General features: G+C 40.6%; 1 protein-coding gene across 8 annotated transcripts in view; it reads left to right on the top strand.

Annotated features, from left to right (window-relative positions):
• The window catches only part of LOC146972358 (protein MTSS 1-like), a 51,053-nt gene extending 36,589 nt beyond the window's left edge, over positions 1–14,464 (top strand). The window contains exons 5-17 of one of the 8 annotated variants that reach the window (XM_085802485.1): positions 1,146–1,237; positions 1,535–1,609; positions 2,933–2,944; positions 7,296–7,453; positions 7,625–7,732; positions 7,857–7,954; positions 9,695–9,824; positions 11,274–11,387; positions 11,773–12,021; positions 12,249–12,482; positions 13,035–13,194; positions 13,329–13,583; positions 13,745–14,464. In XM_085802485.1, coding sequence (XP_085658611.1) covers positions 1,146–1,237; positions 1,535–1,609; positions 2,933–2,944; positions 7,296–7,453; positions 7,625–7,732; positions 7,857–7,954; positions 9,695–9,824; positions 11,274–11,387; positions 11,773–12,021; positions 12,249–12,482; positions 13,035–13,194; positions 13,329–13,583; positions 13,745–14,316 — 2,257 coding nt within the window. In that variant the 3' untranslated portion in view covers positions 14,317–14,464. Of the gene's footprint in view, positions 1–1,145; positions 1,238–1,534; positions 1,610–2,932; positions 2,945–7,295; positions 7,454–7,624; positions 7,733–7,856; positions 7,955–9,559; positions 9,825–11,264; positions 11,388–11,772; positions 12,022–12,248; positions 12,483–13,034; positions 13,195–13,328; positions 13,584–13,744 lie in introns of all 8 variants that reach the window. The other 7 variants (XM_085802482.1, XM_085802480.1, XM_085802486.1 and 4 more) reach the window with 7 other exon arrangements.
• The last annotated feature ends 2,933 nt before the right edge of the window (positions 14,465–17,397 follow it).

The raw sequence follows: 17,397 nt of genomic DNA, 5'->3' as shown, positions 1-17,397 counted from the left end.
ACAAAAAATGTAACCATACAGGATCTGGTGCAGTACTGGTGAATTTTTGTTAAATGCTTGACCAGGATGTTAGAGAGGTTTTAATAGGAGATGGTACCGTATCAATAAGCCACATCACAGTGGTTTGGCAAAGCTAAAAAGAAAGAAAGGTTACAGGGAGTTCATATGTCCAACAAATATCCTCTCAAATAGTGCCAAGTTCAAGTGATTTACCAGTGATCTGTCTGAGAAAAAATAGCAGTATTATTAGGTTTTCAAACTTCAAAACAGATAAACAAGTTTACTTCCCTTTTGAGTGTTTCCCACATTACTAACTGTACTTCAACGCAAGCTGTTTCGCTAGCCCTGCAGCTCCTAATAAAATTGTCTGTAATTGAACTGTTACCTCAGTATGTCCCCATAACTTGCTATTTTGTGTGTGGGGGTGAAAATGTCCATTTGTTTTCATGAAATGCTAAGAAAGAGACGAACTGTCTGGCGGGAAAAGCATCTATAATGTCACAGTGAAGTCACACACACTTTCTACGCAGACAAGGGGCTCTCTAATTCGGGTGGCATTTCAGCAGAGATTCCACTTGGATCTCCATAGTAGGGGCTGTACACAGGGGGGCTGTGGTCACTACCAACCACCCACAGACACACACACGCTCTTTGGAGCAATGTCTGCAAGCCAGAGAAGTCTAATTTTAGTTTCATGCACTAAGCCTGCAGCTGCCCAGCTCTCACACTCTCAGCCTCTTAAACACACTCACAAATACATCTTGGAAGACGGGCACAGTTTGGTAATGATTGACAGACATGACTGCACAGCCTCTTATTTCCTCTTGTGACACAGTCAGACATAAGCAGACTTTTTCTCTCCGCCCTCTGTTTTTCTTCCCTTTCTTTCTCTCTGTTAATGATTGACAGACACGACCATACAATACAGGCAGAACCAGACTGAATGGTTTTTATGTCTGACAGTCTGTCTGACTGATATAACTTGCATAGTGAATAGTGAGACTAATAAGTGATTCATGTGAAAAGGGAAATAAATGTCCAAAGGTGGCTGTATTACATTTAGGCTATATGTTTATAAATAGGATGCTCAGCTATATGATTGGTCAATAAAAGTTATTTTGGATACTTGTAACCTGTTTTTGCAGGGGTTTCCTGGAAGGTCTGATCAATCCTCTACAAGAACAGATGGAGGAGTGGAAAAGAGGTGTACATACTTTGGACAAGGACCATGCTAAAGGTAGGGTATACACATGTAATCACATACTACAACAGAAGTATTGCACATGCCCAGGAATTGACAACAACAAGATGCATCTTACAACCATTTTAAGCACTAGAAAGAGCAAGTGTAGTTTTATAATCCTTATTCACCACTGCATTACACAATTAGGAGTGACCGTGGCTTTAAACTGAGGTTGGCATGCAGTGTGTTATTCCATTTTTATTTGTTATTCTGATAGATATTAATTGTATCCAAACTTCAAGAAAAAGTTTTCACACAGTTCACTATTTTTTCCTTGTACATCTGAACCAGAGTACAAAAGAGCACGGCAGGAAATTAAGAAGAAGTCCTCAGACACACTGAAACTTCAGAAGAAAGCAAAGAAAGGTAAAACATGCTTCATTTCCATTTTTGTTTTAAACCCGTAGCTTATGAGACTCAAAATAGATAACACTGCTAAGTGCAGTTAATCTACTTAACGATGAAGACAAGTCTCATTCTTACTGTCTTGTACACACAGAGTATTAAAGAGAATATTCTTTGAATGAAAATTAAGTAAATGGCCATTGCATCTCCTAAGAGTTTGCAGCTCAACCAGAAAGCATGAAACATTATATCTATGTATTACAAGCAAAGTTTGGGAAGGATAGGCTTCAAAACATTTGATGCTAACATGCTGTGTGTCTGCCATAACTACCCACACACAAAAATCTCCCATCTGCCTGCTGTGTCAAGTCAAGCATATAAGGCAAAACAAAAAACAACTCATCCAATGAAATATACTATTGCTGTTTAAAAAAAAGTGCTTGGGTTTGGTGTTTAAGTTTGTGTGATTTTTTGCGATACCGGATCAAAGACTTATGCATGAAGGAAGTCCTTAGTCAGGACAAAAACAAAAATCTGATTATTTAAATCATCAAATAGGAAAGTGGGGCAATGTCCAAATTGTATATATGTTGTTTTTAATAGACGGCAGTGATGTGTGTATATAAAAGTAGTTTGTCCTGACTGATTGGACATGTGCAGGTCTACTAAGGCTAAACATTACCTTACTTGGTAAACACTGAGAGTACAGAGGCTGTTTCTCTCTGCAGTCCTCTTGGCTCAGGTTCTACATGCGCACTCACCTACCTTGAGAAAAAATACCATACACAAAAAAGGAGTGAGATTAATATGTTTCCAGTATGTTTTGGGATGATGGTAGTCTCAGGTTTGAACAACTTCTACCGCACTTAGCGATCGTTAGCAATACTGCTGCATGCCAGAGTTTGTCAAAAGTATGGTTGTTGTTATTTCTGAGTTTAGTATCTAAGTTATCAATTTGTCAGTGACAATGTTTAATTTTGTTATTTTATAAGTTAAAAAGCAACAGTGGCCAGTATCGGTTTCATATATTCTTTTAGTGTATCGAATAAAAAAAATCCCCTCACTGCAGTATTGTCAGCTGTAAACATGCATATCTCTGTTAGTATTATCTGATTTTGTCTGATAGGTACTGTAGAACATATACTGCTAACAGTTTAGGACAAACACCTAGTGGCACATTGGTTTGGCTTTATTATTTTTCATTGACTGTTAAAATTGTCATCCAGGCACACAGAGCTGCACCTTGATGATTTAGTGTTTAGTTTTGCAGCTGACTTGAACTCTTTTCCTCTCCCTTTCCCCATGTGATTCTGATACAATCCTTCGCTTTATGCTGCACTGCAGCTGATAATCTAGGTAAGTCAGTCTGTGGAACAGGCACACTGTCTAGGTAGTTGCTTACACTACAATGCCTCTCATCTCAGTTTCATTGTAAAAAAGATAAATTAAGATATTTATTTCTATGCAAAGAATAAATACATGCTATATATCAGACTGCTAAGTTTCCTCTATAGTTATGAACCTCCATGCCAGTTTGTAAATGACCACATACTGTAAATGAGTCTGGTTTTGTGTTGAAACGCTGTTGTCTTTTATACATCCATTTTTGTCTTCTGGTTTCTCTCTTTCACTGTCTACAGCTTTGGGTTACAGGGCTAATGTTTGTAAGCACCTTAAAGTAGCTTTTTGTAAGTTTTGCTGTCATTACATAGCCAGTGTTATATATTGCATCTGAGCAGGGCAGCCCCCTGAGAGTAACCTGGACACTACAGTGACTGTATCAGAAAGTGGAGCTAGCTGGTTAGCATCAGTGGAAGAAATAGATGCATAACAAGCCGGTTGGGAGGCAGCCATCTTCATTTTGGCATTTTGGGCATTCCCCCTTGATGTGAATGGAGATACTTGCTGAAACTTGCTGCACCTGGCACCACTAAAATATCTTTAAACTCACATGCTTCGTATCACAAAGTACAATAGTTAAACTTTTTTTTCTGGCTATTTAAAAGAAGAGCAGCCCTGTTATGTACAGAAATAGCACCCCTCTGTCAGTATGTGTTGGTGCTTATATAGCTGATGTTTGATACATGTCTTGTGAGGGCTTTTCTGACCTGAGACCAAAGTCTTGCTAAGAAACAGCCTGTGACTGCAACCTAATGTAATCATGGGTCATGTGAAAGCTGGAGCAGTTAATCTCATTTGTGTGTGCACATGTATCCACATGTGTGGACCATTTCGACCCCCACCTTTTTCATCTTGGCCGAGTTACTTTCTGGCAAAGTTGAGTTTGGCGAAAACAACTCAAAAATATCAGTATGATTTCTAAACCAAACACACACTGGAACTCTAACCCTGTTTTCCTCACTGCTCCAGCTGTTGTGTTGGTGAGTAGAACAGTTTTCTTTACCTGAAAAATCCACAAAAGATAAGAACTGCAAATCGGGTTCTCAAGTTCATTAGTGTACATTATGGTGTTATGATAGAGCTGCATCTTAGTGATGGTTGTGTCGCTGCAGTCAACCCACACACCAACACATCTGCAGTTTGTCATTGCTTGTTCATCCTGAAGGTGTAAAGCAATTGGACAGTAACATGCTTAATAAAAAACAATTAATATACAAAATTGAAACCCTAATTGTCCTTAATTGAGCACTGAACTGAAAGGAGTTAGAAAATATGTCAGTGTGAATTTGTTTAGTGCAATCAGTGAGCTTCAGTGTTTGTCTGGATGAACAGAAAGAGGAAGTAGCGATCAGGGCCTTGTCATGTCATTCACATAGTTGCGCAAGTAATGGCACAAAGACTGGGAATGTGGACAAAACAAGAAACAATCCAAGTTAGAGGAAAAGTTGTAACATAGCAGAAGCTCATCAATATCTACAGGGCTGAACAGCAAATGCATCTGATTACACAGTAGTTCATAATTTCATGGGATTAAATGAGTGAAGGGATAAGGTACTTCTTGGATCAGACTTCAGCAGAAGTAATGAGTAGTGATGAAGAAGTAATATGATGCTGACTGTGATATTGTTACGCTCTACTCAAGCTTCTCATTGGCGGTACCAACACAGTGACAAAGAAAGTATTTGGCTTTCCATCTGTCATAGTCAAAGTTCCTCAACTTACAGTTGTGTCTTTCCAAAACCACTTTGGTTATGTCGAGAAAACAGTCTGCCAAGGCTTGAACTAGTGGTAGAAACCAGAATGTTGTATGCTCCCTCGTTTTACTGCGTGCCAAGGAGACACCACAGCATCGTTAGCATTAGGGCTTAAAAAGCTGCTTTACTACACTGAGCCCAACTAAAAGCTAGCGCTCTAAACATTTCTTAGTCATCTTCAAACAAAGTTAAATGAAACTTGGCTGTGACAAGAATATTTCTTGGTATTTGTAGCAGAAATCAAATTACTTCTCTCCCTGTTGTGTTGTCAAGTGATGAGGCCATAAATAGCTGGAATTCTGTAGTTTCAGTTATTTTACTGAAAGAATGCACTTAAAGTATGTTATTGTCTTGAAATTGCATTTAATAATGCTTTGTCAGCTGTGTATAACTAGCAATTACAACATTATTTGAAATGTCAGTCTAGCTTACAAATAATTTCCGTAGCGACAAGATGGAAAAAGACTAATTTTGCCTGGAGGGAAATGAATGATAATGAGTTTGGTCCTTCAGTGGGAACCAGACTAATGAGCGAGGCTCGTCTAGCCCTCTCAGGCCCAGTCATATAGCCAGCTCTGCACAAAACCTTGTACATTGTAATGGCATACTTGTCTGCTCAACATGCTGCCTTTGGATCTAAATGAAACTGAAAATATATACTGCAATTTGGACTTTCCAGTCTGGCTTCTACAGTCCATCTACTCTGTCATGGTCTCTGTAGTGTAATATGGTAGGAGCTGCAATAAACACACACATAACTCACATTCCACTGAATCCAGCGTTACAGACACCAAACCAAGCTCGGTGAATGGATTCTGTATGGATGGAAACTGGGTTTGTCTTGTTTTGTCAACAGCCATTACGTTCTAAGGACTGCTTTCTAAGGACTCTTTGTAAATATACCATATCATCAATATATTAACATGAAATTATAAAGTTAACTTCAGTTTTGTGGTGAAACCATTTTCTTCAACTGGGGTAATTGCAAAGCCCTCTCACTTTGTGTACAGACATTGTCTTATAAGAACTTAATCCACCTAAAATTCACCATTAGGAGTTACAGTATGTGACTTCACCCATCATCAACAGTCACAATGCACCTCAGTGATTAGTATAAGACAATAGTCAGTTCTCATTATTGTCAGCTATTGTGATACTAGCAGATGCGTAATAAAGAGTCTCCATTTGGAGTGCTTTTCCAACAGCTTAGTATTTGTGTGCATGTTGGTCATTGTTCAGTATCATTTTTTGTTGTGGTCTGCACGATAGAGAGATAAAGCGGTGCAGCAGCCTCTTGCTATATCTTGTTTTTATGTATAGACTCACTGTACTGACATCTCTTAAAGGAAACTGATAGTTTGTCCTCACAATGATATCTACATGCTTCTGTTTTACATTTGAGGTGAGGATGGGTTGCATGTGTAACTCTATCTGTGTTTCTTTACTACTGGTTTGCATGATATAGGGCCTTACATCAAATGTTCAACAAAAGGCACCAGTTTGTTATCTTTGCCCAGACACAAGAGCAGACATACAGACCACAGAGTTGTTCGCTGTGGATTTAACCTTGATGTATCAAAGTCGAGACTGTGTGTTTGTGTGCAAGTGTAGTTTGAGTGGTTAGATAATGCCTTTGAGGCCCACCATGTCATCCTGGGCAGTCGCCAGCCTTCCTGCCTCCATAGAGAACTCAAGAGGGCTTGATTTGGCTTCAGGGTATCCTCTCTGAACATCAAACACACACATATACACACCCACACACTTATACACACAGACCACAAAGGCACAAATAGTGCTGAATAACAGGATAACCTTGGAATTGTCATTGTCCTCAAATGCTCATAGATTATTTACATATGCATATTAAACACAGACACAAACACATCACTAGGACCAGATGGTCTTGTACATATCTTGCTCTCTTGCCATTTATGAAAGCTTGCGCGCACACACAAACATACAGTCTCTCTTAACCCTGACAAGAAACATCCTGGAGTTTAAGTGTTTAACAAAGAGCAGTGGAGATAGTCACTTTTGAGTATGTCATCATAATAGATTGAAATTTTTGAGACGAGCAACAGATTAGCCTGTCAGAGATAACCCTGTTGCCACCTCAGAACAAGAGACACAAAACACTTAAATGACAAGAGTGGCCCTTCATGCCATGGTGATAACAAAAAAGTAGTAGAGACATTCAAATGGTGGCAATGATGATAGCAAGGTCCATAATAAAACAAGATAACACATGGAGCAGTAGTAACAGACGAGGCCTACACCTGAGAGGAGTGATGAATATCAAAAAACACTGCTACATGATCATATTGTCTGTAAATTAGGCACTTTAAGAACATTATAGCATCATAACTTGACCTTTTAGTGTTTGATTGTGAAGGAATATTAATGAAGATATCAAATGGATCTATGTAACTTGATTTTTTAACATTATGGACCAGTCATTGTGTGTCCTTGTGAGTTGGTAGTTTTATTATACCTGTAATGACATGCATATTCATTTTGTCTGTGCGTGTTTGTGTATCCATTTTATTACCAAGGTCGTGGTGATATCCAGCCCCAGTTGGACAGCGCCATGCAGGATGTCAGTGATAAATACATCCTACTGGAGGAGACGGAGAAACAGGCCCTGAGGAAGGCTCTGATAGAAGAGAGACAGAGATTCTGCTGTTTTGTAGCCATGCTGCGGCCTGTAGTGGTGAGTACGGGAGGAGGGGAAAGGGCAGAGAGAGCAGTGCGAGAGAACAACAACACTCTGCGATGTTGTTGCTCTTTCTTTTAATCCCAAAGACTGGAAATACTTTTTTACTTAATCACACAGCTAACACATGCTTTCTTTCCACTTTCTCTTTGTCATTATGTCTTTTAGGATGAGGAGATTTCCATGTTGGGAGAGGTCACTCATCTCCAGGCTATCTCTGATGACCTCAAAGCCCTGACCTCTGACCCACACAAGCTTCCCCCTGCTAGTGAACAGGTGAAGAAAAACAGAAAAGATGACACAATCCTTGGAACAGTTTTGTTTACTAAAGAGACTTTGCTCAGTGCCCAACCTCACAAGTACAGCTGGTAACTATGACTAATATTTGCCTCCCTCTCAGGTGATCTTGGACCTGAAGGGCTCAGACTATGGCTGGTCATATCAAACACCGCCTTCATCCCCGAGCACGACTATGTCCAGGAAGTCTAGCATGTGCAGGTAGGCTCAGGCGGCCAATCACAAAACCCATTGCCACAAACAAATGACGTGGAGAGGTTTTGTATTTCAATTAAAAATGTACTTACTTTTCTCATAAACACTTTTGTAATTCGGTTTGCTTCTAAATGATGGTAAATAGAAAATTAAATTACTCAGGTTATCAGTTTCCTAGAACTAAGGAACTGAAACTGCAAACACTGTCTTTGTAGTTAGAGGTTATCTGGTATTATAATAGCTAAAGAACAATGTAAAAAAAACCTTGTATGACCCTTTTGATAGTTTAAGTATGAATCTTCTTTCAAGACAGCTGACATTAGTTTAGGGGGTGAGAAACAAGGGCATATAGAAAAACATTTTAATTGTCTGGAACAATCTCTGTCTGCCACCCAGTGGTCAATATGAGTTGCTGTTGTTTGTGAATTCTTGATATTCAGTTTAACAGTTGAAGTCGACCTACTTTGTCAAAGAACATTAGCACGAGTATATTTTCTTAAATATAGAAACTAAGAATTAAAGGTCAGAAGTGTTAAAGAATTGGACCGTTTCTTTAGTGGCTGTTCAGACCATGTCCTCTATACTCTGTCCTCAACTGCTTTATGTGCATTTCCCATAGATTTTTCCTCAGCTGTTCTGGTTTAAAGAAAGAAGCTTGGGTTTATTATTGCCTTGCTTTTCTCCTGCTAAAATCTTGTGCTAACAATATTTGGGTTGTGGGTCTTACACAATTTAATTTAATTTTCAAAAAATGATTTAGTGTTATGTTGACAATGTTTAAAGACATTTAGACTTCAGTTCAAACCAGCTTAGGGCATTCTTTTATCTTGATCCTTACATTGGTGGTGTTTTTCCAGAAATCACATTTTCATCTGACAGTGCAAAGCTTGTGCTTACTACTGTATGCTTTTAAAAATGTCTTATAAAATTCACAATAATTAATAATTTTGATCCTTTGCGACCTTTAATTTTCCACTTAATCTTGCCAATTACACACTGTGTTTGTTTTCTGTTTGGCATGATAGTGTAGCACTAGTATCTGACAATAGATATGCAACTGTAGTTTTGTCCAGTTCATATGTATCTTACTGTAAGTTTTCTTCACGATTTTGCAGATACTGTATGTATTCTTTGTAGTGTAGATAATGCAAAACACAATTTTAAAATTAGCTTCAGATGGTCACTTTGATGCTTCTCAGTTCACACAGTAATTAGACCCAGAGTTTGCTTTTCATGAGTGTTTTGTGTGAATATTCTCAGAAAGCTGTCTTAAAGGCATGAAATCCTGTGATTTCCTGCCTGTAATTATTGCCATTATGATTTCACGCCTCTTATGTTGGTTTGTTTTGTTGTTTTGACTTGATTGGCCTCAGTCACGGCTTGCTGCATCTTGGTGTGCTGTGTTAATTGTTTCCCATCCTGTCTCCTCCACATTCCCCCAATCCTCTGCCTTCATTCCCTCTCTTATTCCTTTTATCTCTTCTTTACCCAACTTTGCTTCTTCAATCCATGTCTTTGGGTGCACTTGATTCTCTTTACTCCGCCTGTCACTGCCAAACTTCTCCTCCCTCTGGTCCCACCCTTCATCCCTCACTCCTTCCCCTTTCACAGTAGTCTGAACAGCGTTAACAGTAGTGACTCCAGGGGATCCAGTGGCTCTCACTCTCATTCTCCTTCCTCCTCTTCTTCCTCCTCTTCCTCACACCACCTCTTCCACCACCATCACCCCCGCCATCGGTACCGTAGCTCCACGCTACCGCAGCAGGCCCCAGCTCGGCTGTCTAGCATCTCCTCCCACGACTCGGGCTTCATGTCTTCATCACAAGACCAATATATGTCGTCCAAATCATCCTCGCCCATGCCAGCTGAAACAAAGGTAAGGAAAAAAAAAGACCTCAGCTACCCACACTTGACCACAGTTTTGGCTCAGAGTACGTACATATGGTTGAGACTGTAAAACCACATATGCTCTATGCTTTACAAGTTATTGTAGTCAGAGACATAGAGAAAACCCCAAATCAGCAATCCACACAAGTCTTTTCTCACACATTATCCTAACCACCATGAAAGGCAGTTAGCTGGCAGGAATAAGTATATGTGATCATGGTGAACTCATTTCTCTGCTATTATTATTATAACATAAATGCAGAGGAAATTAGTCTGCCTCCATTCTAGCCCAGGGCAAAACAGGTCAGCCTCATCCTGCTATTAGAGTGTTGACCACTGTGACAGACTGTGGTTTGGTTAAAATTGCAGAGGATTGAGCAGACGGCATGTTGTATTTTCATTAAATACATCACAGTAAAATGACATGTTACAGTGTCAACAGTATGTTTTATAAGCACTAAGAGCGTGTCTCTATCAGCAGGTCTCATTCTGTCACTTTTATCTAACCATCTGACACAGGGTTTCATATAATTATCAGTGAGTTATTCCAGCAGATTGTCTGCGTGGGTTTGTGGTTTGAGATCAACCATGAGAGCGGTTGCACTAGTTGACGTTTTGTAAACACGCCAGCAGCCAGAGTTCCCCTGTCCAGAACATATTTGTATGGTTAGACTCAAGTTTTTATGATGCAGTGAAGGTGGTTTGGCAAGTCCATGCATGGCCATTTTACAATACAGTCCTGGGAATTTGTCTTCTTATTGCCCCATTCTTATTGTGGTTACAGTAGCTGAAGTTTGAAAGAGGACAGTCGCATGGCTAAACAGGGCTCACCAATATGACCTTTCCTTGGCTCTGTGGGTCTCTTTAATTTCCATCCATTTTTAATACTTGCTTCTATGCAAGTTACTCTTCTGTAGCTGACCCTCAACCACAGATCTGGACAGCAGCATCCAAAAATGTTTATTATCCCATTGGTATGATATTATTGATATAGCTTACTGTACATACATCCCTACAAATATCATGGGTGTGTGAGGATAACATCCTTAAGAGCTAGATCTTTGCTTGTGCTTCCTTTTAACAAGGCTCCAACACTGCTGATGTATACGCAGTTAATGCTGACTCGCAGTGCACCTTCTCTTCAGCCTCTATATTAGTCACTTGCCTGTACTCTTCACTAACTGCTGAGAATGATGGAAAGTTGCCCCCTCTCTAATAAACTGCCTCTCTCTGCTTGTCTCTGTCTACCTGCTGACATGTCTGTCTTTGCAATTCTTTCCCTCTGCACGTCTGTCTGTGTCTCTCTCTCTCTCTCTCTCTCTCTCTCTCTCTCTCTCTCTCTCTCTCTCTCTCTCTCACAACTTCTATCTCCTCCTCTCTCCCTCTGGTCTTGTCTCTGCCTGCTTGCTTGCTGCTGCCGCTGCCCTTGCTGTCCCAGCCTTGTCCCAGTTCCAGCTCCTCTGAGGTGTCAGAGACTGGACAGCTTTACAGTGACTGCAGCTCCCCCTCTTCTCTAGCTGCTGCTACTGCACCTGAGCAAACTACTGACAAGGTGAAACACACTCAACCAACACTAAACTCTCCCCTTTTTCATATAAATGCCTCAGTTGCGGCAGCGTCATACTCACCCCGGTTTCCTCACGCTAAATTCCAATGCTGTCCATTGTAGTGAATTTAGATTATCATAGAAACATTAAAGGAACCAAAAAATCTCCAAACCACCTGGCATCAGTTTCTTTACTTTTGAGCCCATTTTCTTTGTCTTGTGTTGACATGATCAACACGGTTCATTATTATTTTTTTGTGTTGATCTCTCCTCTGTGATGTGGTCTGGTTTGGTTTTATTTCCCACTGTTTATCATTTCAGTAATGTATCCCATTGTGTGTTTGTTTCTTTTATCACCACTTCTCCCACTGATGCACACATCCACATCCAGTTGTCCAATGGTTTTGACCACTACAGTCCGGCCAGTTCCCCCTACCTGCATAGCAATGGGGGGAGTTTGGGTTCAGTGTCAGGCACTGCCTTCCCATTCTACCCCCCTTCCTCCTCCTCATCCTCCACCACCTCCTCCTGCCCCACTCGTTCATGGTCCCGTCCCGCCTCAGCCTTGCTGCCAGACTACCCTCACTACTGCACATTGGGCTCCCCCATGGTGCCTTCATCTCGAGTCCCCAGCTGGAAGGTTTGTTCATCATCTCAGTCCTGAAGATCAAATTAGTCGTCCCATCTTCTTGATGATTAATTTGTTCAACAAATTGTGCAAGCCTGGTTCATTTTTTTACTGTCATTTAATTTATGAATACCTTTAATTCATCCGTTTTTTATGTTTTATACTTTGCTATAATCTAGTAGACATTAACACATATCCGATATATATCATCAATAACACTGACATGACCATCTCTACAGGACTGGGCAAAGCCAGGGCCTTATGACCAGCCCATGGTCAACACACTGAGGAGGAAGAAAGACAAGGAGAGCCCAGCTTTAATAGACAGTAATGGTAACATGAACAGTGACAGCAGTCCATCCTCAGGCACAGCCTCGATCTCGACCTCAACACCAGCTCCAGCTGCACCACAAACACCAAGTTCATCGGCGTCAGTGGAGGAGAGGAGCAGGACTGTGACCTCACCTCTCAAGGTCAGTTGTAGTCATGACCTCGTACAAGGTTTTTCTACCACATATTTGAAGAAGTGGAATAACTCAGCAAAATTCCCCACATATTGCTTCCATTAAGCCTGATTGCCAGTAATTTGTTGAGTTTTTTTTCTGATTTCCACTTAATGTTGCTTTATGTTGTTGGATGCAGTGACTCCATAAGATTTCAGACAGTCTGTTCACTTTGTGCGTGAGAACTCTGCACTTTGCTGCAGCTGGTCTCCTGAAAAAAAAAACATGAAAATTGTGCAATGACTCATTTACCTCCTTTCTCTGCCAATAATTGATGAAGCACATGAACACAGGTCAGTCTACATATAAAAGCATCTGTGAAGCTTACATCATGTTCATGACAACCTCACATTTAACACTTAAACCACATGAATGAGGTTCCCACCACTAATGTCCCAATTTAATGACTAAAAGTTGTACCTAATGATTTTAATGACTTTAATGAATTGTACCTGGCTGTATCCAGAGATTCAGGCTTTACTAAATTACTGAATAATGTTTTCCTTCGGGTGATTGCTACAGGGTGGTGATATTGAGGCCCACGAGGAACTCGCACTGGCCCTGTCTAGAGGTCTGGAGCTGGACACCCAGAGGTCCAGTAGAGACTCCATCCAGTGCTCCAGTGGCTATAGCACACAGACCAACACACCCTGCTGCTCTGAAGACACGATACCTTCACAAGGTAACTTGTACTTTCTAGCGTCACTCGGACATCTATTTTACAGTAGACTGCAGACCTCATCCTTTTTAAAAAAAAATCTTTTTGTATCTTTTCATGTCCGTGCACTGCCAACCTCTCTCCTTTCCCCCCTCTAGTATCAGATTATGACTATTTCTCAATGGCTGGAGATCAAGAGCCTGAGCAGCAGCCATCTGACTTTGACAAGTCATCCACCATCCCCAGAAATAGTGACATCAGTCAGTCCTATCGACGCATGTTCCAGACCAAGCGCCCAGCCTCCACTGCCGGCCTGCCCAGCACACAGGCTCCTTACCCTGGACAGGGGGCCTACCCTGCAGGGCATTATCCCCCTACCCCTATCCACGCAGCTTATCCATCTACCCCTACAGGTACAGGCTGCACAGATACTGTCACAATTGTACAGTATATGTTGTCTGTATGAACAATATCATGAATTATTCCCTTTTTAACCCTCTTAATATATTTAAATACACTGTATACTGTAGTTAGTGAAATTGATTTTGTCATCATTTCTGCTGTGTCATTGCAGGCTCGTGTTCAAGTCAGGGATATTATTCAGGATCCAGTTCCCACAATGCTTCTGGCTCCTACTCTACAGGCCACGGTCCAGTTATTGTCACCCCAGGGGTTGCTACGATTCGCCGCACCCCTTCTTCAAAACCTTCTGCTCGTCGTTCAAGCTCCATCGGGGGCACAGGCCCCATCCCGATCCGTACACCTGTCATCCCGGTAAAAATCCCAACGGTGCCAGACATGTCAGGAGCAGTTAATGGCAGCAGGAGTGTAGAGGAGATGACAGGGAGAGGAGAGGGCACAGAAGAAAGCCCAGACTCTCCGACATTTGCTGGAGTGGAGGATGCTGGGACCCTGCCTGTGATGTCGTGGAGCGGTCAGGCTTCAACCAACCCTCCTACCGTCCCTCTGTCCAACCAGCTGACCCAGCAACACCTTCAGCTTGAGATTGGGCTGGAAGGAGGTGGAGAGGAGGCTGGAGAGGAGGCTGGAGAAGGGGGAGAAGGAAACATGCTCGTGGCCATACGCAAGGGGGTCAAGCTCAAGAGAACCCACACCAACGATCGCTCTGCACCACGCATTGCGTGATGACACAATCACAACATACAGGCGAGGGTCACAAGAAACATGTCATGTGATAGACGTGTGGCGCCCCCATCATTATATTTGTAAATTAGGTTAAAGGCTTTACAAACAGTGTTGCTGATAGAAATGGAATAAACAGAATCTTACGCTACTATGAGAAATCATTGACACCAGTCCTACATTTTTCACTCTGTAAATTTTCATCCTCAATCTCTCACTTCAGAAGCCATCCATAATGATAAGGAAAACATAGATATGTAAGGTTCAAATTTACTTTGATTTGGAGTATGATGCCTGACTGCCAGACTGGTTTGTCAAAATATGGTTCAGCCCCAAAGTGGGTCACAGGCTCACATAAGTGAGATCCGTGTATAGTGTAATTACTCTGAGTCTGTGCCAGTACGAGGTAAAGACATCATTTCTCACACAGACCCTTGAATAAAGGATTCTGGCCTAAGCACTATTTGCAAATCCAAGCGCACAGCCATGTAGTCTTAGAGCACAACATGAGGATGTTTTTGTTAATAACAAGAGGGACAGAGCAGCATTATCGCAGTTTGTTCATTTTTTGACAGCAAAGATGTTCTTTACATTCGTTGCATCCAGTATTCTCCCTGAAGCAAGGGGTTTGACAAGGACAATGTTATGCCTATTCTCAGTGTAAAAAACACTGTATAATATGTCCTAACACTTGTTGGAGGAGTGCATTGTACCATGGAGGACAAATTAACTGCAATAAACTGTATGGTGACTTGACAGAGAGAGCACAACAACCACTGCAGGGTCACCATGGCGTCACAAGAGCAATATTCAGGTGCATCAGAAAGTAATGGCTCCATTTGGGAACTTCTGAAGGTCCTTGACTGTTACTTGGAGAGACAGTCGAACAGTAATGTGCTGCGTCATTAAACCTGTCGTTCTCTCACAGATCAGACACTAAAACAAACAGGACGTCCACAGAGCCAGCACGAGCAGTGGTATGAACAATTTAGAGAGCTCTTCAAAAAGCAAAGGAACTGATAACCCTGCAGCCAAGTTGAAGCTGTAGAAGACAACAGTGTGACGAAAGAGTCACAAGGTTGATGTCTTTTGTTCTGTTTTAGTTTTTTTTTTTTTTTTCTTATTTACATGATTTGTAAATAGCTTTGCACGCCTCCGTTGCTGAGGAGTGTGTTGGTGCTTCTCGCTCTCTGTGTCTTCACTGTATTTCAATCTGCTCCACCTGCTTGACGGTGCCAAAATCACTCAGTTTCACATCTTTAAACAAGATGTTTATATAATGATCATCACATCCCATTGCTTTGGGGAGTGGATTGATTTTCCTGTCCCTCATTTTTTCCAATATGGTTCTGATTTAATCTGCAGTATCTACATGCTGAGCTTTGTAGAACCCCTCAGTGGTTTGTGATTATGTATTAGTCTTATCTATTACCTCCTTATTTTTTGTAGCATTTATTAGCCATACTGCAACCTGCACATTGATGCCCATTACATCACTAATCAGTGTCAAAGTACAGATGTGCCATGTCAACTTTAATTCAAATTTGTATATATATATACATATATATATATATATTATTAGACATTTTATGACGTTAATAAGGCAAAAATATTTTTTGATGTTTTGAAAGTTATGAGTTTAAAGCTATTATTGGTAATGCCATACTGTTTTTTTTGTCTGGTTGCTGTTAATGAACTGTGTTCTCTTCTAAATGCATGTTACCTGCATGCATCCTTTTTATTAATTAGGGTTTTATATGTCATCTCCAATGTTGGTGTTTTTTGTTTTTTGTAATGGCAAGAAGTCCAGTCCAAACACATTTTGTTACCCTAAAAATTTAGTGACATAAACTGTTGTATAATTAAAGACGTTCGCCATCATAGGTGCATTTAAAACATTTTTTTTACCAGGACAGTAGGATGTTTTGAAGATACTAGGCTTTTCCTCAATTTACAGCAATGTTAAGACAATTACTTTTACTGAGTTACAGTCTGTGTTTTAATTTTCTTTTCAGTTCAAGCACTGTGAGACCAAGGCTACTACGAGATGTATAAAAGTGTAAATATTATTTAGCTGTACAAGTTAGTCCAGGAACTCACACATTTTTTTTAATTTATTTTCTTTCTCAGTCTTTAAATCTCCTTTTTCCCCTCAACCTATCTCTATTTTTATACCTATATAAAATATCGGAGTAATAGAGTTGTTCCCTATATCCATGCATGTGCTATCTAATGATGTGCTGTACATCAGGTTCTAATAGCAGTGAAATGTCCATGGCCGTCCAGCTAGGATTCATTTAAGTCCCTTATTTCACACACACGCAAGCATTAATAGCGTTTGATTAATGGCTGCCTTGAAAAGTGAACAGCCGCTACGGAAAAGTGTTTTTTTTCTCTTTCTGTCTGACCTCCAGGCGTTGAGAGAAGTAATGCAGACATTTAAATCAGTATTATGAGTGCTGATGATGCAGAGCTGCATCCACTTCAGTTCAGTGGAGCAAGTACTGTATTTTTCTGAACGGTTTCATCTTAATCTTAATCTGAGTTGAACTGATTTCAGGAACAATTGTGACAATTGGCCCACAACGTCTGACCTTCCTGGCTTCCTGACCAGAGACATCTTGGCATAAAATTCCAGTTTGTTCATATAGTTTCAACATTTTTGGATGCATTTAATTTACTAGAGAACTACAAGAGTAGGAAAGGCAGCAAAAGAAGGGATGAGAAACAAATATATCATCTCTTTGCCTGAATTTAAACCCATAGTGCGAACAGGGGGGTGGACCACAAACCATAGTTTGCATTGAAAATACCACTTAACTGTTTAACGTCAAAAGAGCAAAGATTATATCTCTGTGTAGATGTTTTGGAAAACCCAGCATTGACTTGTCTGTATTGCTGAAGATGTTCTTAATTTTGTTTTTATTCGTTTTTGGCCGTCCACCTGTTTAAAACTTGTATTGTCGACCTGTAATTTTCATATTTAAATTACTAGTATAAATATATATTATATCAGAGCAGCCAAATGTCGCTATATCCTATGAATAAGACGTTTATAGTTTTTTGGGGGGTGGGGGGGTTAAC

This window comes from Trachurus japonicus, chromosome 16 (assembly GCF_045865225.1).
Source record: "Trachurus japonicus isolate A0001 chromosome 16, Traja_1.0".
Classification (NCBI taxonomy): Eukaryota; Metazoa; Chordata; class Actinopteri; order Carangiformes; family Carangidae; genus Trachurus; species Trachurus japonicus.
Note: the sequence above shows the minus strand (reverse complement) of the source record. Positions and strands in the feature narration are given on the sequence as shown.